Source organism: Colletotrichum destructivum, chromosome 7 (genome assembly GCF_034447905.1).
Source record: "Colletotrichum destructivum chromosome 7, complete sequence".
Taxonomy (NCBI): domain Eukaryota; kingdom Fungi; phylum Ascomycota; class Sordariomycetes; order Glomerellales; family Glomerellaceae; genus Colletotrichum; species Colletotrichum destructivum.
In genome coordinates this window covers 3356921-3382404 of record NC_085902.1, presented here as the reverse complement: position 1 = coordinate 3382404, position 25484 = coordinate 3356921, and the positions used below count along the sequence as shown (strand labels likewise).

General features: G+C 57.6%; 8 protein-coding genes across 8 annotated transcripts; 5 read left to right on the top strand and 3 right to left on the bottom strand.

Moving 5' to 3' along the window:
* Positions 1-85: 85 nt before the first annotated feature.
* Positions 86-3145, top strand: CDEST_11584 (Putative peptidase S8/S53 domain, PA domain, immunoglobulin-like, PA domain superfamily). Its single transcript, XM_062927740.1, has 2 exons — positions 86-398; positions 504-3145. The coding sequence occupies exons 1-2, from the start codon at positions 255-257 to the stop codon at positions 3066-3068; spliced, it is 2709 nt and encodes a 902-aa protein (XP_062783791.1). The 5' UTR covers positions 86-254; the 3' UTR covers positions 3069-3145.
* Positions 3146-3844: 699 nt separating this feature from the next.
* CDEST_11583 (Putative S-adenosyl-L-methionine-dependent methyltransferase superfamily) lies at positions 3845-5069 on the top strand. The gene has a single exon (XM_062927739.1). It carries the CDS (start codon positions 3992-3994, stop codon positions 4919-4921), a length of 930 nt encoding a protein of 309 aa, XP_062783790.1. The 5' UTR covers positions 3845-3991; the 3' UTR covers positions 4922-5069.
* Positions 5070-9098: 4029 nt separating this feature from the next.
* On the top strand, positions 9099-11414 carry CDEST_11582 (Putative fungal transcription factor; the record flags this gene model as incomplete). The annotated part of the gene is made up of 2 exons (XM_062927738.1): positions 9099-9620; positions 9848-11414. The coding sequence occupies exon 2, from the start codon at positions 10065-10067 to the stop codon at positions 11412-11414; it is 1350 nt and encodes a 449-aa protein (XP_062783789.1). The 5' UTR covers positions 9099-9620; positions 9848-10064.
* Positions 11415-11641: 227 nt separating this feature from the next.
* CDEST_11581 (Putative cyanovirin-N) lies at positions 11642-12643 on the bottom strand. Its single transcript, XM_062927737.1, has 3 exons — positions 12371-12643; positions 12085-12235; positions 11642-11967 (listed from the first exon to the last, which is right to left on the bottom strand). The coding sequence occupies exons 1-3, from the start codon at positions 12572-12574 to the stop codon at positions 11918-11920; spliced, it is 405 nt and encodes a 134-aa protein (XP_062783788.1). The 5' UTR covers positions 12575-12643; the 3' UTR covers positions 11642-11917.
* A 1321-nt stretch (positions 12644-13964) lies between these two features.
* Positions 13965-15930, bottom strand: CDEST_11580 (Putative major facilitator superfamily, MFS transporter superfamily). Its single transcript, XM_062927736.1, has 6 exons — positions 15679-15930; positions 15573-15616; positions 15423-15508; positions 14752-15338; positions 14595-14687; positions 13965-14509 (listed from the first exon to the last, which is right to left on the bottom strand). The coding sequence occupies exons 1-6, from the start codon at positions 15832-15834 to the stop codon at positions 14069-14071; spliced, it is 1407 nt and encodes a 468-aa protein (XP_062783787.1). The 5' UTR covers positions 15835-15930; the 3' UTR covers positions 13965-14068.
* Positions 15931-16734: 804 nt separating this feature from the next.
* On the top strand, positions 16735-17785 carry CDEST_11579 (Putative short-chain dehydrogenase/reductase SDR, NAD(P)-binding domain superfamily). The gene has a single exon (XM_062927735.1). The coding sequence runs from the start codon at positions 16860-16862 to the stop codon at positions 17772-17774; it is 915 nt and encodes a 304-aa protein (XP_062783786.1). The 5' UTR covers positions 16735-16859; the 3' UTR covers positions 17775-17785.
* A 1-nt stretch (position 17786) lies between these two features.
* On the bottom strand, positions 17787-20409 carry CDEST_11578 (Putative zn(2)Cys(6) fungal-type DNA-binding domain, fungal transcription factor). The gene is made up of 3 exons (XM_062927734.1): positions 20165-20409; positions 18219-20065; positions 17787-18137 (listed from the first exon to the last, which is right to left on the bottom strand). Exons 1-3 carry the CDS (start codon positions 20287-20289, stop codon positions 18004-18006), a joined length of 2106 nt encoding a protein of 701 aa, XP_062783785.1. The 5' UTR covers positions 20290-20409; the 3' UTR covers positions 17787-18003.
* Positions 20410-21521: 1112 nt separating this feature from the next.
* On the top strand, positions 21522-24796 carry CDEST_11577 (Putative transketolase, thiamine diphosphate-binding protein). The gene is made up of 5 exons (XM_062927733.1): positions 21522-22126; positions 22189-22298; positions 22371-22853; positions 22933-23450; positions 23587-24796. The coding sequence occupies exons 1-5, from the start codon at positions 21930-21932 to the stop codon at positions 24496-24498; spliced, it is 2220 nt and encodes a 739-aa protein (XP_062783784.1). The 5' UTR covers positions 21522-21929; the 3' UTR covers positions 24499-24796.
* Positions 24797-25484: the final 688 nt, after the last annotated feature.

The following is a 25484-nucleotide window of genomic DNA, read 5'->3' as shown; positions in this document are numbered from 1 at the left end:
CGTCTTGGACATGGGGGGATGAGCTCGGTGGGCTTCGGCTTCGGCTCCCTCTTGCTCGTGCTGCTGAGCTTGGAGGAACGGGAATAGGGCGAGGTGCTCACTCTCATGGCATCGCCACCCGTTTGCTCACCTGATAGCATGGACTACTTAAACCTCGTCCTCCCCGCAAACGCCAACTTGTCTTGCTCTTGTTCAGTAGCTTTGCGCTCTACTACATTCATTCGTTACCAAGGCACGAACCAGCATCCGTCAAGATGCGCATCTCGGCCACTGTCTCAGCCTTCGCCCTCGCCCTCCACCTCGGGGGTGTTGCCGCTCTCGGTCCCCGCCAGGAGGCCAGCAACAACGAGGAGTCCACCGTCTTCGTCGCCAAGAGCTTCATCATCGAATACGCTCCTGTGAGTGCCCGCTGCGCTTGGCTGCCGCCTGAAGAAACCCATGTTTTCTTTCGTACCAATGGTGGTCGTCCTCCAGCTGACACTTGCCTTTTCTTTAATACTTAGGGTTCCAGCGCTCGCGTTCGTCGTCAGAACGTTGCTTCCACCGACGGCATCAAGGTCGTCAAGGAGTTCACCAGCAATGTCTTCTCGGGCGCCAGCATCGAGACTGATACCTTCACCATCGACACCCTGCAGGAGCTCCCCGATGTCATCAACGTCTGGGTGAACGAGGAAGTCAAGCTGGCTCCTACCGAGGGTCGTGCTGCTGCCCCCGAGGATGCTGCCACCTACTCGACGCACAACGCCACCGGTGTAGCCAAGCTTCACGCTCAGGGCATCTTTGGCAAGGGCGTCAAGGTCGGTGTCGTTGACACCGGTATCTGGTACAACCACGTTGCTCTTGGCGGTGGATTCGGTCCCGGCTTCAAGGTCGCTGCCGGCTACGACTTTGTCGGAGACGGCTTCTACCCGTCAAGCGGCCCCAAGGCCCCCGATGAAGACCCTCTCGACACCCGTGGTCACGGCACCCATGTCGCCGGTATTGTCGCTGGCAAGACTGACTCCTGGGTCGGTGTCGCCCCCGAGGCCACCCTCCACGCCTACAAGGTCTTCTCCAACGCCGCCAGCACCGATACCGCCACTTTGATTGAGTCCTTCCTGGCCGCTTATAACGACGGCGTCGACATCATCACCGCCAGTATCGGTGGTGCCAACGGTTGGTCCAACAACGCCTGGGCCGAGGTTGCCTCTCGTTTGGTCGATGAGGGCGTCGTCGTCACCATCTCTGCTGGAAACAGCGGAGCCAACGGCCCCTTCTACGGCAGCTCCGGCTCCTCTGGCAAGAACGTTGTCGCCGTAGCCTCCGTCGAGACCGAGGTCTTCCCAGCCATTCCCTTCGAGGCTACCTATGGCGGCAGTGAAACTGTCCGCGTCGGATACCTCCCTGCCGGAGGCTACTTCCCTCCCACCATTGTCGACTGGCCTATCGTTGCCCTCAACACCGACACCAGTGACCCTGCTGACGGATGCACTCCCTACCCGGCGGGGAGCCCTGACTTGACTGGAAAGATTCCTCTCGTTCGCAGAGGAACTTGCACTTTCCAGGTCAAGCAGGAAAATCTCGCTGCTCTGGGCGCCAAGTACATCCTCATCTACAACAACGGGTCCCCCATGACGACCCCGTCCACCGGCAACACCGACTCTCAGATCGCCATGATCACTGCTGAGTCTGGAGCCGCTTTCATCGCCGCCATCAAGGCCAACACTACCGTGACCGCCGACTTCTCGGTCAACCCCGAAATCCCCATTGCCCTCGACTACCCCGCCGGCAACCGCCCCAACATCTTCACCAGCTGGGGTCTGCTGTACGACAACCAGCTGAAGCCTGACATTGGCGCTCCTGGTGGCAACATCTTCTCGACCTACCCTAACGGCGAGTACGCCATCCTGAGTGGAACGTCCATGGCCTGTCCCTACGTCGCTGGTGTCGCCGCCCTCTACATCAGCCAGCATGGTGGCCGCTCCGTCCAGGGCAAGGGTTTTGCCCGCGCTCTGTCCCGCCGCATCATCTCCAGCGGCTACGCTCTGCCCTGGTCTGACGGCACTGCCACCGACTACGGTTACACTGCGCCCCCGGCCCAGGTCGGCAACGGCCAGATTGACGCCTGGAAGGTCCTCCACTACGACACTCAGCTCGAGTTCGAGAAGATCCAGCTCAACGACACCCGTTACTTCTCCCGCTACCACGACATCACCGTCTCCAACAAGGGCAAGTCGGACGTGACGTACAAGTTCTCGGTGCAGCCCAACGCGGGGGTGGACTCCCTCGCCTGGATTCCCGCCTCCGGTGGCCTTCCCGGCACGAACCGCGTCAAGACGTTTACCCAGCTCCGCCCCAAGACGTACACGCCCGAGATCAGCTTCCCCCGCGACTTCACCCTGAAGGCCGGCGAGAGCAAGACCGTCTCGGTCAACTTCAACAACCCGGACAACCTCGGCTGGAACACCACCGGCTTGCCCCTCTATGGAGGCAAGGTCATCATCCAGGGCAGCAACGGCGAGCAGGTGTCGGTCCCCTATGCCGGTGTCGGTGCCGATCTCCGCAACACGCTCGGCGGCGTCCACGAGGCCGGCTGGCCGCAGTCTGTCTCGACGGTTGACGACACGCCCATCAGCGAAAAGGCGACGTACTCTTTCGACCTGAGCATTGAGGCCCAGGATTTCCCCAAGATCTACCAGAAGCTCTTGTGGGGAACCCGCCAGACGCGCTGGGATATCTTTGACGCCAGCTGGACAGAGCGCCAGTGGGTGTACCCTCCCGTCGAGGGCAAGAACGGCTACATCGGCTCCGTCGCCTCGTGGGTGGGTTCTGGCAATGTCCAGACGTTTGACCCTGCACAGTACAACCCTGACCAGACCTTCACTTACCCCATCACCGACGTCCCCCGCGACACGGCTGCAACGTACAACGAGCACTGGTGGTTCGGCAAGCTGGGCAACGGCAGCCAGATCGCGCCGGGCGAATACCAGTTCCGCTTCGCGGCTCTCCGCCCCTTCGGCAACCCCACGCACGCTGACAACTGGGATGTCTACAGGACGCCCAAGATCACCATCACTGGACAGTACTAGACGTGCAGTGAGGAAACGCATTGGGCTTCAATCATGTTATGGATACATAGTACATAATCTCTTAATGAAGTAATACATGATCTCCCTCCATCACCCATGAGCTCAACACTCGCACCAAAGTGAAAGAATGAAAAACATGCAAATCCTCTTTCTGCATCCCGTCATGTCAGGTACAGATTCAAGACCCCCGTTCAAGCAGCGATTGTCCGAGTCGCAATCCACCAAATGCTGCTTCCGCCCCCGCCCCCTCCCCGTCCCCTCATTTTCCAGCTTGAGCTTGTTGCATATGTGTATGCCCACCTCTCATAAGAATTGTTGGCCAGCGCAATTTGTACAAAATGACGTCCTTCACAGCGAGGTATGCAAAGCGGGCAAAGATTATCCAAAAGCATCCGCCAGGTACAGAGAAGATCCACGGGTCGGTCCGAGGGACATCTCACCACTCGAGCGGGGAAAGGGAGGGGGAGGAGGGGTGTCTCGCGACCCGCGCCGCCATACAGCTCGACTAGGAACTTTTGCGAGTGTGAATCAGGTAGCAGACAAGAGTGGGAAAGGGTGTGTATCCCGTTCCGTGTAAGCGAAGAGGAGTACAACTCGCGTTTTTGGACGCGTACATCCTTCAGGGAAACCTGTTTCGAGGAGCATATGAGTGTGTGTGTTGGGCTGAGACCTGGTTGGTTGGTGGTGTGTGATGATGAGCTTGGCTCTTGTGTCCCGCCCTGATATCTAGAGACCAGATATTTCTCATATGAACAGGCCAATGCCACCTATTGAACCTCTGAGGTCCCTTGGTATCTGATGTTTTGTATGCCTTGTCACATACATCCCTCCCATTCGATTCCTTCATCCTGTGCCTCTCTCTCTGAATAGAAGGCCAGCAAACCGAGCTCCATAGTATCCAGCATAGGCTCTCCCTGGCTAAGATGACCATCGAAGAGCAGGAGCCCGAGAACTTCAACAACGCCCACAAGGCTGACTTCAAGTCCATATACAACCAGCCTGACCCGCGCGCCTACTTCGCCGCCTTGACGCCGCTGGGCTACCAGATACCACAGCGCGCCCTCCCCGTCATCGACCGCGTCCTGGCGCTCTCGTCGGTCACGCACGATGCCACCATCACCACCATCACTACCGACGATAACGTCAAACCGGGCATCATCAAGGTCCTAGACGTGTGCTGCTCCTACGGCATCAACGCCGCTCTCCTCCGCCACGACCTCGACCTCGACGGCCTCGCGGCGCACTACGCGTCCACGCCAAAACTTTCGGCCGCCGAGCAGACAGCCGCGGACAAGCGCTTCTTCGCGTCGCGCCCGCGGCGGCCCTGGGTGGAGGTTCTCGGGCTGGACTCCGCGCCCGGGGCGGTGTCCTACGCCGTGGAGACGGGGCTCCTGACGGCCGGCTTCGCGGAGGACCTGGAGGTCTCGGAGCCCTCGCCGGCGCTGCGGGCCGCGCTGCGGGACGTGAGCGTCGTGGTGTGCAGGGGGGGCGTGGGCTACGTGTCGGCGACGACGTTCGCGCGGGCGGCGGCGTGCGTGAGGGACGCCGGACGGCGGCTGTGGGTGCTGTCGTTCGTGCTGCGCGTGTTCCTGTTCGAGGGGGTCGCGGCGCGGCTGGCGGAGGAGCACGGGCTCGTGACGGAGAGGGTCGAGGGGGCGGTCTTCCGGCAGCGGCGGTTCGTCTCGGGCGAGGAGCGGAGGGCGGCGATGGAGGACGTGAGGAGGAGGGGGCTGGACGGCGGCGGGCTGGAGGCGGACGGGTGGTTCTGGGCCGAGTGCTGGGTGACGAGGCCGAGGGGGGCGGAGGCGCGGATGGAGGACGTTTTGGGGTCTGTTGGTGTTTTGAGGGTATGATGGACAGTTTTGGTGTTCCGGGGAATCATTGTTGTTCCCGTTATCGTCATTGTTATTGTTGTTGACATTGTGTCCTGTTGTTGATACTGTCCCTATCCCCTCTGGCTGTGCGGAACACATAGACTTCCACCGAACAGATCCAAGTTATGAAGCAGTAAATCATCAACAAAGCAGCTCTGCTGACGCGTCATGTTTCTTTCGAGTTGTCCAGATAGAAAAGTTTCGTGTGTTTCCGTCCGCCCCTCGAAGGGCAACAACGGATGAAAGGGGGTATTCAAGCTCGACATCGGGGCGCGGAGAAGGCTACGGTGACCTCTCCGGCTCTGGAGTTGATTTGCTCGCAGTTTCGACGTTGGAAATATTCGACTCCTCTGGCCTTTTCTTATTCTGGGCCTCGGGTTGGAATGCCACTTGGCCCGGCGAGCCAGACGTTGTCGATGTGCTTTCGAGAGGGGGGGCCCCAGGCTTCGGCGACACCGTCTCCCCTTTGACCGCGGATGATTCCCGGTCTGTCCGCGTACTCGGCCCTGGCGATTCCTCTTCCTGTGGTGTCGATTCTGGTTCGGTGTTGTCCCCGCTACAGGGAAAATTCTTTGGGATGCAGTTGTGGCACTTTGTCAGGGCCCGTACCCGGGGATTAGGTGTAAGTCAAGCGAACAAAGAAGACTAAGGGGGAAAGTAGGGAGAGGAAAAGGAGAAGAAAAAAAAAAACACCGATTTGAAAGAAATACAGAAGAACCTATCTCATACCTTTTTCTTGTGTTTGCGACATTCTTTACATTTCTGATGTTGGAGGCTGCGAGGCATTCGATGCATTTTGCGGTTGGTTCAGGGATCCGTCTCTGTCGGCGATGTTATCAAAGATCAAACAAAGGTTGACAACGACCACTGCTCGGTAGGTAAATAACCTGTAGACAGCCCACAAATCTGAGGAATCTCCAATGAGTGTTCCTTCATGGATGATGGAGTCGTTCCTCTCGAACGTTGTATCGAGTCTTCGATCTGGGCCCCCCTCCCCCTCTGAGACCCCTTTTCAAAAGTCGATTCTGAGCCAAGGAGTGCCGTAGGTTCACCGCCATGGTATTTCATCCAAGTAAATTGTTCTATGACGCCCCGGGGCTTCCAGGAAAGATGGTTTGGTCGTTGTGTCTATGTCTCAGTTTCCAAGCTCCCTTGGCTGGTGGGTTGCTCCTTGCACGTCCGGCGTCTTACCCCCATCCCCATGCGTTCTATTCATGTCAACAGGCCTGGTAGTCTAAAGCGGCACACGAACCGAGGACCCAACATCCCCTATACCAGGCCCTGCATTTCCAGCGCCCGTCCGAACAAGCAAAGCCGAGATTCAGACCTCTTCATAGGCCCGGTGCCCAGTCGCTTACACGTAAGCCCCAGCCAGGTCTACTACCTCTGGCCAAAAGGCTGTCTTGGGCAACACCCTCCATCCCCCCCCCACACGTCACCACTTTGAGAGAAGCCACCGACGGATAAGTGTCGACGGGCGCTAGCTGAAAGTTCCCTTGCCGACTCAACTCGGCAGCAAAAAACGTCTGTCTAGGGCTTCGTGAAATCCTGGTTGCTAAATGTAGCGGGGCTGAGGCCTCCAGGACCAAAGCCCCTCCCCCCCTCCCCCCCCCTCGTGTAACTCTCTTCTGACCGCGTCGTGATGCCTCGCGATGCCTTGATTTGTGAATTCCAGTTTGATATGGGCCTGTCAAGACACACTCTATTTCGGAGACAGTTACTTTCTCCATCGCAAACGCGCGGCGTCCACCAGCACCAATCATACCCGAGGTTGACCCGTTTGGAAACCGAGCAACGAGAGTGCCAGTAAAACACAGAGGCCAAGCGGTCTCGGGGTTTGAAATCTAGAAAAAAGAGGTCTGCTGCGTCTAATCCCGATGCCTGTTCCGACCGGAAGGGCATTCCGATTCGAGAAAGGAGTGAGTCGAGAAAGCGTATCTGTACGCTGCGAACCAGTCGCAATCGACGCCGTTGGGCGGCATTGGCCCTCCCTTACTGTGGTTGCAAGCCAAAGTTTAAGCGCCATACCAGACGGAATGTAGAGGTGCGGCAGCAGCCACACTTTCAACTGTAGCAGTACATCTGTTCAGTCCCATACTTCCATACTTCACATACTCAAGCTCCTCTCCAGCCCGTCAACGTTTCGACTAGGGCTGCGCTACTGGTCTCAACCCTGCGCAACACCAGGCCAGGAGTCGGAGCCTTCCGCATACCATACCTACAGGTAGTAGACGTTGACCCCCTGAACGGCCGACCTCAACCCATTTCGGCGCCTCATCAACTGGCTTCTATCCTGGTATCCTGGCCCGCCGGCGACAGGTCGGGCAAATACCCCCCCCCCCCCCCTTACCCCACAGGGCGGATTCAGAGTTAGAGCAAGCCTCCTTTCTCTGGCTCTCCTGATGCCCAGTACGTGGTAATATCGGGGGAGATGGTGAAGATAGCCTATAACTCTACTAGGAATGAGCACAATTCAGTAGCCCCCTCTAGGTACACCTGTTCCGGCACGGATAGTATCATGTCATGGGAAGGAGATCAACGTCGTAATAGATCTACCACCTCGTTCTCGCATTCGCCTCCTCACACACACACACACACACACACACTACTAGGAGGACGGGCCACAAAAGTCCCCGCATGACTAACCCCTCAAGCGACCAATCAACAGGCATGATAGAATCTCGAGAACGATTTGCTACTTTTCCCTCCCCGTCAAGGATTTCTTTACGGAAGAGTTTGCCCGCTCGCCTGTTATCAGCTTCTCATCGTTCCCCACTCGGCCGAGGAGACGACCGCCTAAGCACAGAACGACATTGCTTGATGACGCGGCTGTTCGGATCGGGGCAAGCTTCTCACGGACGAGTGGACTCGGCTCGGCATCGGCATAGTGGTCCGTGATAGGCTGGTTTATATATCTTTTTGTTCCCCTCGATACCTAAATGAATCACATAAAGCGGACCGGTTCTAGTCGTTGTATCATACGCGATTAAGTCAGAGTTGCCCTCTTCTCAAGAGAAACCACGGCTATCATCGGTTGCTTGCAATGTCAGCCTCGACTTCAAAAACAACCCCCCACCCCTCCAAAAGAAGAATAAATAAAAAACAGCAAAAAACCACCTGAATCACAGCAACACAGCCGGGGTCATGCACGAAAGCATTGAGATGCACAAATTGGCAGAGATGATGATCATCCATTATATTGATCTCTTAATCAGGCGCCCATGCTAAGTTCATCATTCTGCGATAACCTCCTAACGCATAGCATAACCTAGCTCAGGGGCCAGCAACTCGCAAGAAAGCCTCTAAAGAACGAAAGAGAAGCAAAGACTACTATGCCCCCCGGGTCACAGGCGTTCGCGTCCTAGGGCAGTGTAGCCAATAGTTTCACTGCTTTCGGGGCCAGGACCCTTGCTGGGAGTAAGATAAAGATGGGCTATCGCAAGCACTGGGCATCGGGGACGGGCAACCACGGTTTTACATTTCAGCACGGGCGGCGACGGATAACTGCACATGACGTTGGATTGTAGTGTAGCAGACATCGTCTAGTGTCGTGTCGGGGACAGATAGTAACTAAGTGCTGGTTAAAGTTTAGCTGGAAAAAAGGATAACTTTGCCAATGAGTCAGTCAACCGGCCAAGTTGGGGCCAATACCGGTCAAACAAGCGAAGTATAAGCGGCCACACGATTAGAGTTGATTAAAGGATGGCCGATCAGGGTGGGCTCAAGCTCATGCATGCATGCATGTCCGCCTGTCCATCTACTGTATCCGTACATACTTGTAAGTTTGTAGCAGCCCGGGCAGAACCATCCGATCGGCCAGGAGAGTTGTCGAAACCATCCCGAAAACCGAGTGGGGCCCGGCACTCGGGGCCTCGTAGGGCTGAAAGAAGCGTTTTTGTTACTCCATCGGCCACTCCGTACTAATCCGTAAATTTCGCCGGGGGGCCGGACACTTACTTATTCAAGTCTATCCCGACATATGTATGATGCTGTGGAGACTGCAAAAAACTGCCTCACCCCTGATCAGCTCCATAAAACATGGGGAAAGAGTCGCTTTCGTGGCGTGGCGATTGGCTGCGTCGTAAAAGACTAAAGCCTAGTCCAGAAAGGCATAACAAGGCATACCAAGGCATACCAAGGCATACCAAAACATGCCCTCTGTTACTCTGTGGCGGAGGAGATTGCGCCGCAGGGGACAGCCAGGGGGGTTACTCGGCACCCGAGGGTCGCGGTCGTGCCTCTCTTTACAGTCTGGCTTATATAGTGGACGCTGCCCGAACTACCCATCTTGGCAATGTGCCTCCCCTGCTTGGACTTTTTCTCGCGCCCGCACAACCCGACGCCCGAGAGAGAAAGAGAGAGAGAGAGAGAGAAAGACACGCAGAGATAGTCTTGTCTTTGAGGATCACAACGTCCACTTGTCATTCGTCAGCAGACCCGATTCGGCCTAGAGAAGAGAGAGAGAGAGAGGGAGAGAGGGAGGGAAAGAGAGAGAGAGAGAGAGAGACAGCTTAACCTCCTAGCCTGTGACTTGCTCCTCCCCCCCCGTGGCATAGCACAACATGTCATTGGACAAGTCGATTCCGGGCACCGGAGTCTTCCCCGTGGATCCCGCGCGCAAGAGACCTAAGCGAACCAGGGCGAGCGCGTCAAAGGTTAGGACCGGATGCTTAACATGGTTTGTGACAACACCACTCACTGATGCCACTTTAGCCCTTTGGAGAACTGTTCCACTAACGCCGCCTGCCCCCCATCAACAGCAAGTAAGGCCGCCTTCTCTCCAGCCTATTCGTTCTCCTTCACAGTTACCTCGCCATGACATGACGCCAACGTCTGCTTTCATGTCCTCGTACCCGACTTAAACCCCCCACCACCCGCAGTTTGGCTGACTGAACCGCGTCTTAGAGCCCGTCATGTGAAGTGCGATGAGGACAAGCCGTTTTGCAAAAGATGCAGGAGAGACAGGCACAAGTGCGACGGGTACGCGGAGCCCTTTCAGACTAACCGACGAACGAGCCCCAAGGGCTCGACATTGCCTCGTAGACGAGCAGCAGTCACGCCGGTGACGCAACTAACCCCTCCGATCGACTGGGATGTCTCTGGCACGACCTTGGAGAAGTTGATGTTCCACCACGTCCACCGGTGTACGGTCCCGGACTTCGGCCTCGCAACGCCTCTGGCCAAGGTATGGAGCAACTACATACTGCCCCTCGGCTACTACGCCGACTCCATCAAGCACGCCGTCATCGCCCTCGGCGTTGCTCACAGAGCCTTCTTGGAGAGGGACCCCTCCGCCGACCCGGCGCCGTCCCAGTCCGATTTGGCGATCAACGACCTGGCCGAGAGGCACTACCGGAAAGCCGTCTCGGAAGCGATCCAAATCATGGCCGACCCGTCCCCGGTCAACGTCCGCGTCACGCTCGTCTGCTGCCTCGTCTTCGTCTGCTTGGAGATCGTGAGGGGCCAGTACGACAAGGCCATCCAGCACCTGAGATCCGGGTCGCGCGTCCTGGAGTCGCTCCACCAGGCCTCCTCCCTGGCCAGCCGGCGCGACTCCACCGCCTCGCTCTCGGCGTCCGACCGGTGCCTGGCCGAGACGGTGCGGAACCACTTTGACCAGCTGTGCGACATCGCCGACATGTTCACCTGCATGGGCATGGACGCTTCGATGCTGACCGAGGCCGACATAGTACCGGACCTGTCCTTCTTCACGCGACCGGAGGGGGGCAGCGACGAGAACAAGCCGTTTGCCAGCGTCTCGGAGGCCCGGCAGTGTCTTCACTTTGTCGAGCTGGTGTTCGTGGAGGCCTTTGATGACCGCTGGCACTGCAGTTCCGATGGCTGCTGGCACTCTTCGGTGTCGTGCAACAGCAGCAGTAGCCCGACGCCCGGATCGCAAAGCTCCGCCAAAGAGGGATGGGACAAGGCGACGGCTCGTTTCAGAGCGTGGTGCTCCCGCTTCGAGCTGTTCCAGAAGGCCTTGCCCGAGGGCATGGGGCCGGCGGAGCACGACGAGCTCAGGGCCCTGCAGTTCTCCCAGAAGAGCTGGGAGATGTTCAACCAGCAGGACGGGCCCTGCGCCGTGAAAGACGTGAGCGCCGATGAGCTCCACCGGCTCATTGACATGGCGGAGGACATCACGTCCTCCCGGGATGGGCGGCTCAGGCCCAAGTTCGCGCTGGTGGCCGACGTCGTGCCCTCGCTCGCGTACATGTGCGCCTTCTGCGACAACGCCGAGGTCGAGCGGCGGATCGTGGATGTCCTGCGCGGCATGAGACGCAGGGAGGGCGTGTGGGACAGCCAGGAGATGGCGGACCTGTACGAGCTGGTCCTGCAGGCCAAGCTCGACAACCGGTGGAAGGAGGAGTACAACTGGGAGACGCTGCCGAGCCTCACGAGGATGATATCGAACATAGGGGTTTCTAGCCCGTCGACGAGGAGTCTCGGCAGCACCCCGCTGGCCTCGCTCTGAACGATGCGATCGCTTCGGTGCCAGCTGCAGGAGGTGCTGGGGTGCCTTGCACTATTCGCTCTCTTGAACAATAGGAATGACCTTGGCATCTGGGTGTGTGTGTGTCTGTGTGTGTGTGTAAATGCCCGCGTTGAACTGGAAGTTCTCTTTTATAAGCAATGATTCTTTTGGATCGGACAGTAAACAAACATCCACACTGGTTGACCCAAGCCTGCGACGGCGACAATGAGGGCCTACCCAGAGTCGGTTCCCGACACTGTTCACTGGCAACCCACGAGATTGGAAGCGGAACATGACATAAGATTCATTTATCTCTGGGTGTTTGAGGGACGGCATTGATTGAAAACAGCTGCTCGTCGCGATGATTCCTGTTTCTCAAGGTCTTGATGTCGACAAGCACAACCAACTCGGAGAAAGAACACAAACCAACCCCCACCCCCCACCCCCTGGCCTCCGTGGCTTGATTCCCAATCATGTTGTGGGGGGCGCGCAGGCTTCCAAGTTCAAGAAGTGCAGCTCAAAACCCCAAACCTGTTTGACACGGGCGTGGTATCTACGTATTCGCGACGACGACGTTAGCAGGGCTGGGCCTGACTGCGCACTTCAACACCAAAAAAAACCCATGTAAAAGGACATCGGGGCATCGTTAGAAAATGGCTATAGGGCTTACCGAGCTCGATGGAAGTCTCCGATACGGCGCCGTTGCACGTGCAGCTCAGCCATGCCCGGGTGGTTCCAAAGATCGGGCCATAGACGGGGTCCGGCAGGCGGTAAACGTGACAGCCGTTGCAGGTCTGGCCGAAGTTCCCTCTGCTGCTCCACTTCAAGGGAATTAAAAGTTAGCTGGAGGGGCGGACGGTAGCATCGCGCCTTTGGTTGTCCGGGAGGGGGGGGTTGAGTTGAGGGTTGAGTCGTCTGAGAGAGAGAAAGAGATCGGTGGCCGGGGTTTCACTTACCTGGATTGCATTACCTATGTACGCAAAGCAAATGTTCAAATCGAGAGAAGTTGACCTTAAAGTACCCTTGCCATCACCAACGTCGCAGTTCGCCGTCAATATCTGAGTTGAGGGGTCAATGTGTTCATCCTTGCAGCTCCTGCTAAAGTCCCCGGCAGTGACTCCGACGGCGAGAAGAGCGACAAGAGGGACCAGAGATCTCATCGTGGTGAAAGGCTGAAAGCAGTAGGAAATGTTTATGATCGCCAACACAATAGGAATGAGAACTGCATCCGGACTTGCTGGTTTCAAGCCAAGTCGACGCAGCTGCATATTTAACGTCCAGCCTCTCTGGTTCCGTGATCTAGAGCCAGTGCATGGAAACGCGGGAGTATTTTGCTTCCATAGTCCGTCTACGTGCAGGCGACAGCGTTGACAAAGTCGTATGCCTCGCTTCTTTTGGAATGCCGTTGTAACCGTAGACCCTCTTGACTCGCTCACGGGGCTGCTCTATCTGAGCCAGCCATCACCCAACCGGGCAGGTGCGGAGCGTTGGTTCCTCATGGTTGCGGCTCTGTCAAGTGAGTCTAATCCAATCAGAGAGAGGAAAGAAAGAAACGGCAGACAGGCGGCTATCTGCCTCACCACTTCGGGCGTGTAACACCATGATCCGGAGTACGCCCGGGAGAATACGACTCTTTGGTTTCCTTTCCTTGCTGCAACTCACTCATTAAGCGCATTTTTGGCTTCATCGTGAGCATTATGACAGGGGAGCCCGCCATGTTGGGTAGCAGCTCAAGCTTTTCCGTAGCGGGGGGAAATACCCTTTGCAAGGATTCCAAGATGCTCACGTTGGTGTGGACCTCTGTCTGCAGTCTACAAGTAGACGCAGATCCTACATAGCTTAATGATCATTTAGAGTGGCGGATCCGTGCGGGAACTATGTTATCGTCCCGCTGGAAGGCGAAGGGAATGCTTGGCTGGACTGGGCAGCCGAGGGCTCTGGGTGAAGACCGTGGCTGGACCACGCCCTCCAGTGCCCGCCTGGGTGACACCACGTATTGTTCACCGCTGGTATCTTGTTGAATAGTCCCGTATGTTCGTCACTAACACGACAAATCAATGAATTACCTGGCCACCTGCCTTCACTCGATCTGCAAAGCGAGGCCATCGGCTTGAAATAGTCCTGATAGCGCGTTCATGAAGGGTGGGGTAGGGTACCATTACATTGATGCGAATACGGATTAGAACTCAAGCGTGACAAATAACGCTCCCGTGGATGGGAATGTAAAATGTTCCGGCGGCTACGAAGAAGATTGTTTGCCTCCCCTTGTGCGGGCTCGGGATCAAGCCCGCCCCCACTCCCCGAGGAAGCAGAAAAGCTGCATGGAACTTTGACAGATTGGACATCCTGTACCTACTGAAGCTTATCTAACCCGAGCGGGGAGCTAGACGTTACTCGTTGCCGATCACATCCGTGGTGATGGAAGTGCGTCAGTAAATAGGACATCAGTATAATGCATCACGAAAGGAAGAGACGGCTTGGGTTGGCAAGCCCGTATCCAAGGGCTCTCCTGGTTTGACAGTAAAATATTAAGGAACAATCCAAGCTTGCGATTGCAGGACGGCTCTGGGAAGAAATGAACAGCAATGCAAGTAAAACAATATGTATTGGACTAATAGGGCACCAGAGCGCGTTTCGACGCAGCGTTCAACCGTCTAGGACTGGTATTTCCTAACCATGACGTGCATCACGAGGTAAACGACGACACCCAGTCCCAGCATACCGGAAATCACACCAAAGCCCAATAGATACTTCGGAGCGTCGCCTTCGGGGAACAGGTACGCGCCGTAGATCTGGGCGAGGTTTCCGAGGGCGTTCATCAGCGCGAGGGCAATGGCGCGCACCTCGGCATCCATGCTGCCAAACGTCGAGCTGGCGAAGGACAGGGACATGGCGTTGGACGCCCAGAGCCCGGCGGCCATGAGGACGAGGAGCACGTAGCGGGCCGTGAAGTTGTACACCACGCACACGCAGATCGAGGTGACGGTGCTGAACGCGAGCCAGCCGGCGATGACCAACCCTCGGTGTTCCGGGATTCTGTCGCCGTAGAATCCGGTGATGGCGGTGCAGACGAAGGCAAACGCGTAGATCGGGACCTGTGAGTCTCGGTGTCAGCTTCGTACTCGGATGAATCGGGCAAAGGTTTGTAGGGAGACAAAACAGAAACAGGGGGAGACGTACTGTCATGTACTGGGCCTGAACTGTCGACGTGAAGCCTAGTCCATGGACGAGCGTAGGGTAAAAGTACGAGAGCGTCGATGAACCAACAATAACCTAAAACTCTCGTCAGTCTCGAGCCGCTTTGCCTACCACAGCATCTTTGCCAGCAAACTCATACCATGTAACCAAGGACGAATCCCCATGTCCTCCAGTTGCTGAGGGCCAGCATGAACGATTTTCTCTTGCCGAGCTTCTCCTCCTCCCCTCGGACGGTGACGTTGTCTTCCTGCAGCCTCGCAACCGCAATCGCCCGCTCGCGCTCCGACAGCCGCTTCGACGTGGCCGGGAAGTCCAGCAGGATGAGGGCCGAGATGCCCGCCCAGCCGATAGTCGCCACGCCTTCGACGATGAAGAGCCACCTCCAGCCCCGGAGGCCGTGGGCGCCCTCGAGACCGCTCGTGATGGCGCCCGCGAGCAGGCCGCCAAAGGCGCCCGACAGGATCGCCGCCGACATGAAGATGGCGAAGCGCCTCGACTGCTCGGCACGCCGGTACCAGGAGGAGATGATGAGGAGGATGCCCGGGGCGAAGCCGGCCTCCATGATACCGACGAAGACTCGGAGGATGACGAGGTGGTGGTAGGACTTGACGACAGCCATGACGCAGGTGAGGACGCCCCAGATGGCCATGATGAAGGGGAGGTATAAGGACGGACGGGTCCGGACGAGGATCATGTTGGACGGGGGCTCGAAGAGGACGTAACCAACTGTCTGGCTGTCAGCATTCATGATCTGAAGCGGGAAAGAACCAATGGATTGCTGGGAAAGATGTCGAGTGAGGGAATGCTTACTGAAGAACACGATGAGGACGATGCTGTACTGGGAAGATGACAAGCTAAGGTCGTCTGCCATTCCTGCAATCTTGGCATTTCCAATGCTATAGTGTGAAGAATACACCGGTTAGGAACGGTTTTACATCGGAGACGAAGCTTAACACTTACTTGGTTCTGTCCATGTATGACAGAAGATACATCAGCCAGATGGTCTGCGATTCTGTGGTTAGAGAGGCGCTCGAATAGAGGCAGCCGTCATGGATCTCAATCTCACCGGCATCAGGAAGAGGTCAATCTTCTTGACGAGCTTCTTCTCCTCTTCTTCCGTCCAAGTGATCCCTTGGCTGGAAATCTCGACATGCTGACCGTTGGGATCTTTCTGGTCGTTTGCCTCGACGCTGGGCGACGAGGAGGTCCTTCCGATGGCCATGTTGATGGTCTGACGTGGGATGTTCCGTTAGGATCCCTTTGAGAAGGCTTGGCAGATCCGACGGGTAAGTGTAACTAGTTGGTAATAGTCTGGAGGCGTAGTCCGAAGCTGACATTGGATATTCCTCCGAAAAATGTGACGGTCTGTTACTTATAGGGGAGACATGCATTGGGGACGGAACCCGGGGTTAACAGTCAAAAGGTCTACCTACGTCAAGGCATCAAAGAACAACAGCTTGCCAGCGTACACCGACACCAGTACCTCTACAAATTTCCAATGGCTTGGTGTGTGGTCCGAGGCGTTGTCGGTGTCGGGGAAAACGCGAACCATACCACCCACCCCCCGCACACCACCACAAAGTCTTCCCCGTGGAGAAAGCGTAGCTAACGTGCCGGAACTTGTTGTTTACCCCAGATCTTGGAGTCCAGCCGGGATGGAGAGTTGGGCGGTCCGCGTGTCTGGCAACGTCCCGGGTGGTCCCCCGGATGAGGGGAACCCAGTTGCGAGACGACGCGAGGGGGCGGCACTAGTGCGTGACCTCGAGGCGAGGGCCGTCTCGAGGCGAACCTTTCCCTTGTCGGATCATGAGATTGGTTAGAGGGTTATGGGATGGGTCCAAACAACAAGGCGTATGCGACGGGGTCCATGCATGAATCGTTACCTTCGAAGAGGGAGACCACCTTGTTGTTCGTAGTAGCCGAAAGACATCCCCCGCGCCGAAGTTGGTTCAGGTTACTCCGCTCTCTGCTTTGATCGGCGACATCTCGCTACGACTAGAGCAGCATACGGCACATTCATCCGGTCACGGGCAAGACGCGGGATATAAGCCCAGCTACTTCTGAATGATATATCAGTTGCCCTCTGGTTTCCCTGAAGCAATAGACTCACGCTTGCTTAGAATCTCTACAGTGCCCTCCCAGCCCACCTGAGCCAGGCCAGATCTTGTTCACGCTGCCCTTACCCTTTCCCTTCACCTCTTCGAGCCTCCTTTTCTTTTCATAAACCAGCTCAGATACTCCGCCAGGATGTCTCCCAGCGCAACGGCCGAGGTCACTTCAGCCCAGGCGAGCAACGGTAATGGTGCCACACCAAACCCTGCCGCCGCCACTGCCGCCGCCCCGGCTAGCTCGAGTGCCCCTGATTTCCTCAACACGCAGCCCGGTCCCGACCACGACTGGAGGATCTCGCTGAAGAACAAGGTCATCGCCATCACGGGCGCCAACAGAGGCATCGGCCTCGGCATCGCCGAGGTGTGCCTCGCCAACGATGCCGCCGCCGTCTACTCCCTCGACCTCTTCGAGCCCGGCGAGGAGTTCCAGGCGGTCCAGCAGGCGAACCCCAAGCGCATCCACTACGTCCACTGCGACGTCACCTCCGAGGAGAGCATCACGGCCGCCGTCGACGCCATCATCGCCCGGGAGGGCGCCATCCACGGCCTCGTCGCCAACGCCGGCATGACCAAGCACCAGCCGGCCCTGGCCTTTGACCGCGCCCAGCTCGAGCAGCTCTTCAACCTCAACGTCTTCGGCGCCTACTTCTGCGCGACGACGGTGGCCCGCCGCTTCATCGAGCTGGGCGTCAAGGGCTCCATCGTCTTCACCGCCTCCATGACCTCGTACCGGCCCAACCGCGCCGCGCCCTCGGCGCCGTACGGAGCCACCAAGGGCGCCGTCAGGAACATGACGCACACGCTGGCCATGGAGTGGGCCAAACACGGCATCCGCGTCAACTCCATCTCGCCCGGCTTCGTCAGGACCGCCATGACCTACTTTGTCGACCAGGCGCCCGACTGGGACCTCAAGATGCAGTACTACGGCGGCATGCCCCGGCTGGCGGACCCCAAGGAGCTTGGCGGCGCCTACGTGTACCTGCTGTCGGACGGCGCGAGCTATACCACCGGCATCGACATCCCCGTCGCTGGGATCGTTGGCGCTTGGTAAGTAAACCTTTTGGGCAATTGGATTCGATGGGCTTGGGAAAAGGGTTCAAAGGGGGATGGGCAACCTCCGCAGGCAGCATGTAATGATGTACACGACTATCTATATCATAGATCATAGACACATCTAGTCTACGACGATACTCAATTTTTTTGTTCTTAGTTCATTCACCTCGTAAAAACCGAATGCCATGTTCGATGACACTATTTCCGTGACTCACTGGCCCCCCGTTTTACACCCCTTCGTCCCAGAGTCTCCGGAGGTCCTGTGTCAACCCCTTTACAGGGAACTTGCTGATAGCAAGCGCTCGGTCCAATATTGGGAGAATCTCCGACTGCTTCTGTTTGTCTTGGGCACATTGTCCCACTGTAATCGGGTCGTCAGCATCGCCGTTTTCACTTTAACACCCATACCCCTCCCCCCCCCTGACCTCGGCGGAGTACTCACCGGCAAAGACGGCTTGCACGTTGACGAACGCCATGGCGGGATCGATGTCCCTGCACGAATTCGCAATGCCGCAGACCGTGTGGAGGCTCTCGGTCAGGGACCTCTGCCGTTGCCGGTACGCGTTGAGCCCCCCCGTCGTGGGCTGGGCCAGGAGGACGATGGCCCGCGCGAAGTGGTACATCTGCATGGCGCCCGCGTGACTCGGCGGGTGGATCCAGACGGGGTGGAAGATCTGCTTGGAGGCTGACTTCACGGACGAAGCGCAGACCGAGTCTCGCCTGGAGTGGCCGGCAGACGACGTGGGAGATGACGCAAAGGGGAGGCCTGCCGCGGACGCGGTCTCAGGGCCGGGGGTGGGGGCGGCGGAAATAGGGGCAAAGGAGGCCGGCAGCGCTTGACGCCACTCCTCCAGGGACCGCAGGAGCCGGTTGCCATGGTTCAGGCGGTGCTGCAGGTCTCGCACGGGGGCGGCGTCCGCGTCGCGGGAGGCGTACTCGACGCACTTGGCCGCGATGAACAGGATCCTGGTCACGAGCTCGTCCGATCCGAGGTCCCGGATCCTCCTCTGCGGCTGGAAGATGGTGAGCGTGCGGCGGCCGGACCGGAAGGCGGCCCAGATGTCCTGCCGGAGCCACGCCCACCAGACGGCCCGCCTCAGCCCGTCGGCGGACTCGCCGTTGTTGTTCTGCGAGCGCTGGATCCAAAAGGCGCCCCGGAGGTGGCGCTCCCAGTCCCCGTTGGTCGACGGGCCGTCGGCGTCGAACATCTCGTAGGTACTGATCATGATGGCCGTGGCGAGGATCTCGTGGGAGTTGGCGTAGGACGGGTAGAGCAGCGTGTGGGAGAGATACTGCAGAGTCTCGTAGTAGCACTGCGTGGCCATCCGAGCTGGCTCGGTCTCTGCCGGGCCTCCTCCCGGGTAACTCGTATCCGGCGAAGGGGGGTTGCTGGGAGCCGGGCCATCGTCGATGTTGGTAGTAGTACCACCAAGAGACATGTGCCGGGCTGCCACCGCCAAGATGGACTTGAGCAAGCCAATATTCCGCACGGCAAGGTGGGGGACCACATTAGAGAAGTGCCTCTCTGGATCAAAGAGATCGAGGATGGGGCCGACCACATCCACATAGTAACGGAAGTAGGTAAGATCACTCTCTGACAGCTCAATGTTGCTGGTCGTGTTCCAGGGCTGGGTGGCCGGGGCATCCTCCTGACCGAAGCCCGGCGGTCCCTCGTTCCCATCCCGAGGTGATTCGGGGATCGGACTCTGCCTCCGTGATAGAGTGCTTTCGTCAAAGGCCCACCTGTTCTCGCCGCCAGAGAGACTGTTCAGTCTCTGGATATTGTTAATGGCGTCCTGGGCTAGCAGGTCGTACCACTCAAAGGGCGAGATGTTGAGCAGGGACGTCTGACTGAGGGCCAGGGGCGAGAAGCCGAGGTCGGCGTCCGACACGCTCGGCTGTAGGGTCTCCTCGACGCCCAGTGTGGTGCCGCATGGGTCCGCTGGGTCGAAGGAGGGAACGAATGGCGTCGCGAAGTCGGCCGGACGAGCGGTTACTGCTGCTGCTGTCGCCGTCGTTGTTGTTGGGGCGTCCTCAGGGACCGGGGGTGTGACTACGACACCGCTGTCTGTTGTTCCCTCAACTGCGTTAGGTAGGCCTGGGAGGTAATCGTCTGGGAGATCCTGGTCGGCCGCCGTCGACACCACCGACTGTGAACGATCCCGGGTTTCCAAAGCCTCTTCAGGGGCAACGGGCTGGGCGTACTCGCAGCCCCGGTCCGACTTGCAACACTGGGCGCATTTGGGCTTCCCCTCGTCGCATTTGATGCGCCTCCTCCTGCAGGTCAAACTGCAACCTCGCCCGCCGGGGGTGGAATGTCAGCCAGAGTAGAATGACGTAGCAAAACCGTACGGGGTTCTGAGAGAATGGGGATGCCCAATCACTCACCAGCCGGTGGATGTCCGCAGTCCGCGAGCTCGGGAGGGCCTGACACGTCGCGGCCGAGTTTCGGTCCCGGAAGCGGCCACTGAAGATGCGGTTGACTTGCGTCTGGCAGTGGACGAGATGTCCATTGGTTGATCTCGCGTCGAGGAGCTCTGTTAGTTGCGGATAGACCGTTGACGGTCATTGGTCAAGGCGAAACTGGAGCAGACGGGGGGTTGCTCGTCAAAAACGTCTCACTCAACACTGGAGAGTCGCGGGGGGGAGGGGGGTTTGACTTCGTCTCGAGGCATCTGCCGCTCTTAAATAATGGCAGTGGACCGATTCCTCGACTTGAGACCCCGCTAGTCTGGTTACTTTCCCCGCACTCTTGTCATGAGATTCGGCCATGGTCCGCAGGGAAGAGTCTTGTTGCTTTGTGCGGGGAGGACGCGGAGAAGCTTGGGTTGGGGCGGGAGTTCCGTCGCGACACTATCATCTGGGGTCGGGGATGGAGATGATTATGCGGCTCAAGAATGCTTTGGTCCGTGAATCTCCGGTCATCCGCATGTTGGGTTCAGGTTGATGGACAACACGTAAGGTCATTTTGCGGCGAGTCAAGAAAGCAGAGACTACTCGGCCTTTATTCGAGTGTCTCGGAAGGGCTTTTCTCTGATTACATCCAATAAGGCTAGGTCCATATGTAGTTCCTCCGCTTAGAAATCTAGTTACAGAAATCTTCTCCTCTTCATTGTGCCGGGTGTCGTGCGCCATACACACCCACATAGAGTCTGGTGGTTGAGTGCCAGCCTAGCAAGGGCCGTTCACGTTCAGTCTTGTGCAAGTCGACGACCGTCCCACAAAACCCAGATGTTAGTGTTCTCAATGTAGAAGTAGTCTGAGCTGCGTTAAGAAGAGCGGAGCCAGACGAATCAGTCATGAGGTTACATCCAGATTTGAGACCAATACTGTAATGCTTTCCAGGCATTTTGTAATCAACGGGAGTATGTGTGGTATGACATTCACTCTGTCCCAATCATACAACAAGCCCGCTACGGAAAGCCTCCGCAGACCCGACCCATCCATCGACAGCAGGGTTCAACTGGTAGCCACCACAACTCGGCCACTTACGAGGTTACGAGGAGCTTGCGTCGACCTCTTTCTGTATGGTCCAAGGGCATTCCAGTTGAGGATTCGATCCAACTAGCCTCAGCGCACTATTTTCATTTCAGTTATGAACTGTGACCGAGGCCAGCCCCTTTTCCACACGCTCTTGTGCCTGAGTACGGACAATGCAACCGAACTACAAAAACAACAATCCTCCCCGGCCTCGTTACGAGTCACCATAAGCACCCCCCCCCCCACTGCTCAATCCTGGAAAAGGCCCACTTGAGAGTCCCCGACGCGAAACTCAATGACCAGTTCGCATCGAGGCTTCTCATTCCCCACCCCGCGTCTTGGCTCTCGGGGAGCAGAGCGCCGTTCAGCCCGTATCTAGCTCGCCAACATGGCTGTTTCGTCGATGCGGGCAGCCGGACATCATTCCCCATGGGCGATCGGGTCATCGCATCGGACGTTTAGCGGGGAGGCGAACGACACGGCTTGTGTCGTGTCAACTGTCCAGCATCGCCACGAGAAGACACAGTCTCAAGTCGATGGCAGCACCCAGCAAGACAAGATGCCGGGGGGGTATAAGGGGGAAACATTCTGCTGCAACAGCAGGATGCAACAAACAGAAAGGCATCGAGCTTCCCCTTGACAGCCGAACATCATTACCACAGCATCATACACCATGGCGCCGTCGCTGGAACTCTATGAGAAAGCCACCGAGGGCTTGCCCGTCAAGCCCAATGTCACCAACACCCATGGTGTCCCGGCGGCCGTCGCTGACTTGAAGCTCGAGAGCTCCGACAAGCACGATAGGGTGTTGAAAGTGTTTAGAGCTTTTATCGCCGACCTCTGCCAGCAGTTCAATGGAGGACATCCCGGGTGAGTTCGATGACTATTCCTATTCGTTCTAGGAGAGCTTGGGCTAACGATGTGTATTGCAGCTCCGCGATGGGCATGGCCGCGATTGGGGTTGCTCTGTACAAGTATGTTATGAAGTACTCCCCCTCAAACTGCGAGTACTTCAACCGTGATCGTTTCGTCCTCTCCAACGGTATGCGAGCTTCCCTCCCCACCGACCCCATGGAAGCAGATGGGGGAAACTGACAACCTACCTACCTGTCAGGCCATGCATGCCTATGGCAATATCTCTTCATGCACCTCGTCGGTGTGAAGAGCATGACAATCGATCAGCTCAAATCATACCACTCCGAGAAGACGGATTCCCTGTGTCCGGGCCACCCCGAGATCGAGAATGAAGGCGTCGAAGTCACCACAGGACCGCTTGGCCAAGGCGTTGCCAACGCCGTCGGGCTGGCGATGGCCACGAAGAACCTCGCGGCGACATACAACCAGCCGGGCTACGAGGTTGTGAACAACATGACGTGGTGCATGATTGGCGATGCCTGCCTCCAGGAGGGCGTCGGCCTCGAGGCGGTGTCGCTGGCCGGCCACTGGAAGCTGAACAATCTCTGCATTATTTACGACAACAACTCCATCACATGCGACGGGACGGCCGACGTGGCAAACACGGAGGATATCAACGCCAAGATGAGGGCGACGGGTTGGAACGTTCTGGAGATCCTCGACGGAAACTCCAACGTGGCTGGTACGTCGTTCTAAACACCACCCGCTTCGGGTATCTAGACGTTTCTATGACATGCTGCTGACGTCTTTGGGTTGTCCAGCTATTGCCAACGCTCTCATCGCCGCGCGGAGCAGCGACCGCCCTACCTTCATCAACATCCACACGACGATCGGCTTCGGTTCCGTCAAGGCCGGCGACGCAAAGACCCACGGCGCCGCCCTCGGCGTCGACGACGTCTCCAACATCAAGGCGTCCTTCGGCCTCAACCCGGACGAGCACTTCGCCATCCCCCAGGACGTCTACGACTTCTTCCGCGACGCCCCCGAGCGCGGACGCGCCTACGAGGCAGACTGGTCGGCCACCGTCCAGAAGTACACGGAGCGGTACCCGGACCTCGCCGCCGAGTTCAAGCTGCGGGTCGAGGGCAAGATGCCGGATGACTGGACCAAGTACATCCCCGCCAAGGACCAGCTGCCGACTGCGCCTACGGCCACCCGCAAATCGGCGGGCATCGTGGGGAACCCCCTGGGCGAGAAGATGAAGAACTTCCTCATCGGCACCGCTGACCTCACCCCGTCATGCAACGTCGCCTACAACCAGAAGGTTGACTTCCAATCCGTAAGTCCTATGTCCAAACATCATCATCATCATCATCATCATCTCCTTCTTTTTCTTCTTCTTCCTCTTCTTCGCTCAGAATTGAGCACAGTTTGACCGACCGATCAACCCACTGACTGACTGACGGCAACTCCAGCCCGAACTCCGGACCGCCTGCAACCTCAACGGCGACTACTCCGGCCGCTACATCCACTACGGCATCCGCGAACACGCCATGTGTGCCATCTCCAACGGCCTGGCGGCCTTCAGGAAGGGGACCTTCCTCCCCGTCACCAGCTCGTTCTTCATGTTCTACCTCTACGCCGCACCGGCCGTCCGCATGGCCGCGCTGCAGGGCCTCCAGCAGATCCACATCGCCACCCACGACAGCATCGGCACGGGCGAGGACGGCCCGACGCACCAGCCCATCGCCCTCCCGGCGCTGTACCGCGCCATGCCCAACACCCTCTACATCCGCCCGTGCGACTCGGAGGAGGTCGCCGGCGCCTTCATCGCCGCCATCGGCGCCGCCGAGACGCCGACCATCATCTCGCTCTCCCGCCAGACCCTCACGCAGTACCCCCAGCACTCGTCGAGGGACGGCGTCGCCAAGGGCGCGTACGTCTTCGCCGAGGCCGGCGACGACTTTGACGTCACCCTCATCGGGGTCGGCTCGGAGATGGGCTTCGCCATGGAGACCAGGGACCTCCTCGCCGAGGACGGAATCAAGGCGCGGGTCATCTCGTTCCCCTGCCAGCGCCTCTTCGAGCAGCAGTCCCGGGAGTACAAGCAGTCCGTCCTGAAGCCGCGGTCCGGCAGGCCGGCCGTCGTCATCGAGGCCTACGCCGCCAACGGCTGGGAGCGCTACGCCGACGCGGCCTTCTCGATGCGCCGGTTCGGCAAGAGCCTGCCGTCAAAGGCCGCGTACGACTACTTCGGCTTCCGCCCGGCGAGGATGGCGCCCGAGATCAAGAAGCTTGTGGAGGAAGTGCGCAGGGACGGCATCGAGGTGCTGCGCGGGGACTTTAGGGACCTGAACGGTCCTTTGGGAGTCGGTTTTGAGCACTAGAAGGGGCGGGGCTGGATTGCAACGAGGTATTGACTGTAATGAATGAGTCTTGCTGTGTTTGGGAGAAACACACGCGGCAAGTAGTTGTTTGATGACGGTTTAGAAGCAGGGTTTCCAAACTTTTTTTACCTATTTTTCAAGACATGCTCTCAACTATTCGAATCGGTCAGCTGCCTACGTATGCGGCGGGCTGAGCCTCCTGGGCGTATGGGCGTACAAGGTGGGACCGGCGACATCTGCATGAACCGGATCCCTACCGGATCTGCCAGTTCGGCAACATGTTGGTCTCGATCCAAATGCCCTCGTTTGTCTAAACGGGAGCCCGCCGCCAAACCCTTGTGGGGCTCTCGTCCTTGCGTCCGACGGTCATCGGAAACAAGAAACTTTCCTGCTGTCTTGGACCGCGGAAAGGAGGCATATTCGTATATACGCGTATAACCCTGTCATGCAAATAGCAACTTCCATGGCATACCGAATCAACACTTGTTGCCCATTCGCTCAAATTACATGTTACTTACAATAGATACGGGGTGAAGCAGTCTGATTGCTTGAAAAAAAAAAAATCACGAGACCAGCGACCAGCCTTGGTAACAAGATACGTGGGACAGTTGCCATAGATAGGCAAGCTACCGAATACAACGTCAAGCATCCTAACTGTTGAGCGCAGCCGGAGATAGTACGAAAATGTAAACTCCATCTCATTGCTCAGAAAAGTTACTTTTTTTAAAATGGCAGCCTGTTACCGTTGTGATAGGATCTCAAGCTAGAAACACTCGCCTAAGCCTCTGGAGTACAGAGTAAAGCTAGCTGTCAATCTAGCTTGCAAGGTGGAAAATCCGATTATTGCGATCGGCTGTACTCGTTCGTTAGAGTTACACACGCGATCACAACAAGCTCTTTCGCTGGGCGGAGAGAGTGTGCTGTGTGGCCCCGGCGCCCTCTAACGCACGAGTATCTGGATAAGTATGGAGATCGTGAGTTGACAG

What these genes read in the sequence shown, in the direction of transcription:
- CDEST_11583 (XM_062927739.1), top strand. Translation starts at nt 3,992, where the DNA reads ATGACCATCGAAGAGCAGGAGCCCGAGAACTTCAACAACGCCCACAAG.
- CDEST_11580 (XM_062927736.1), bottom strand. Translation starts at nt 15,834, where the DNA reads ATGGCCATCGGAAGGACCTCCTCGTCGCCCAGCGTCGAGGCAAACGAC. An exon ending in TCATACATGGACAGAACCAA is followed by an intron (nt 15,509 to 15,572) that starts GTAAGTGTTAAG and finishes TTCACACTATAG; the next exon opens with CATTGGAAATGCCAAGATTG. An exon ending in TTCAGGCCCAGTACATGACA is followed by an intron (nt 14,510 to 14,594) that starts GTACGTCTCCCC and finishes CGAGACTCACAG; the next exon opens with GTCCCGATCTACGCGTTTGC.
- CDEST_11584 (XM_062927740.1), top strand. Translation starts at nt 255, where the DNA reads ATGCGCATCTCGGCCACTGTCTCAGCCTTCGCCCTCGCCCTCCACCTC. An exon ending in TCATCATCGAATACGCTCCT is followed by an intron (nt 399 to 503) that starts GTGAGTGCCCGC and finishes TTTAATACTTAG; the next exon opens with GGTTCCAGCGCTCGCGTTCG.
- CDEST_11578 (XM_062927734.1), bottom strand. Translation starts at nt 20,289, where the DNA reads ATGGACATCTCGTCCACTGCCAGACGCAAGTCAACCGCATCTTCAGTG. An exon ending in CTGCGGACATCCACCGGCTG is followed by an intron (nt 20,066 to 20,164) that starts GTGAGTGATTGG and finishes GCGAGGTTGCAG; the next exon opens with TTTGACCTGCAGGAGGAGGC. An exon ending in CGTGCAAGCCGTCTTTGCCG is followed by an intron (nt 18,138 to 18,218) that starts GTGAGTACTCCG and finishes ACCCGATTACAG; the next exon opens with TGGGACAATGTGCCCAAGAC.
- CDEST_11579 (XM_062927735.1), top strand. Translation starts at nt 16,860, where the DNA reads ATGTCTCCCAGCGCAACGGCCGAGGTCACTTCAGCCCAGGCGAGCAAC.
- CDEST_11577 (XM_062927733.1), top strand. Translation starts at nt 21,930, where the DNA reads ATGGCGCCGTCGCTGGAACTCTATGAGAAAGCCACCGAGGGCTTGCCC. An exon ending in TTCAATGGAGGACATCCCGG is followed by an intron (nt 22,127 to 22,188) that starts GTGAGTTCGATG and finishes TGTGTATTGCAG; the next exon opens with CTCCGCGATGGGCATGGCCG. An exon ending in AGAAGGTTGACTTCCAATCC is followed by an intron (nt 23,451 to 23,586) that starts GTAAGTCCTATG and finishes CGGCAACTCCAG; the next exon opens with CCCGAACTCCGGACCGCCTG.
- CDEST_11581 (XM_062927737.1), bottom strand. Translation starts at nt 12,574, where the DNA reads ATGAGATCTCTGGTCCCTCTTGTCGCTCTTCTCGCCGTCGGAGTCACT. An exon ending in ACATAGGTAATGCAATCCAG is followed by an intron (nt 12,236 to 12,370) that starts GTAAGTGAAACC and finishes ATTCCCTTGAAG; the next exon opens with TGGAGCAGCAGAGGGAACTT. An exon ending in GGAGACTTCCATCGAGCTCG is followed by an intron (nt 11,968 to 12,084) that starts GTAAGCCCTATA and finishes GCGAATACGTAG; the next exon opens with ATACCACGCCCGTGTCAAAC.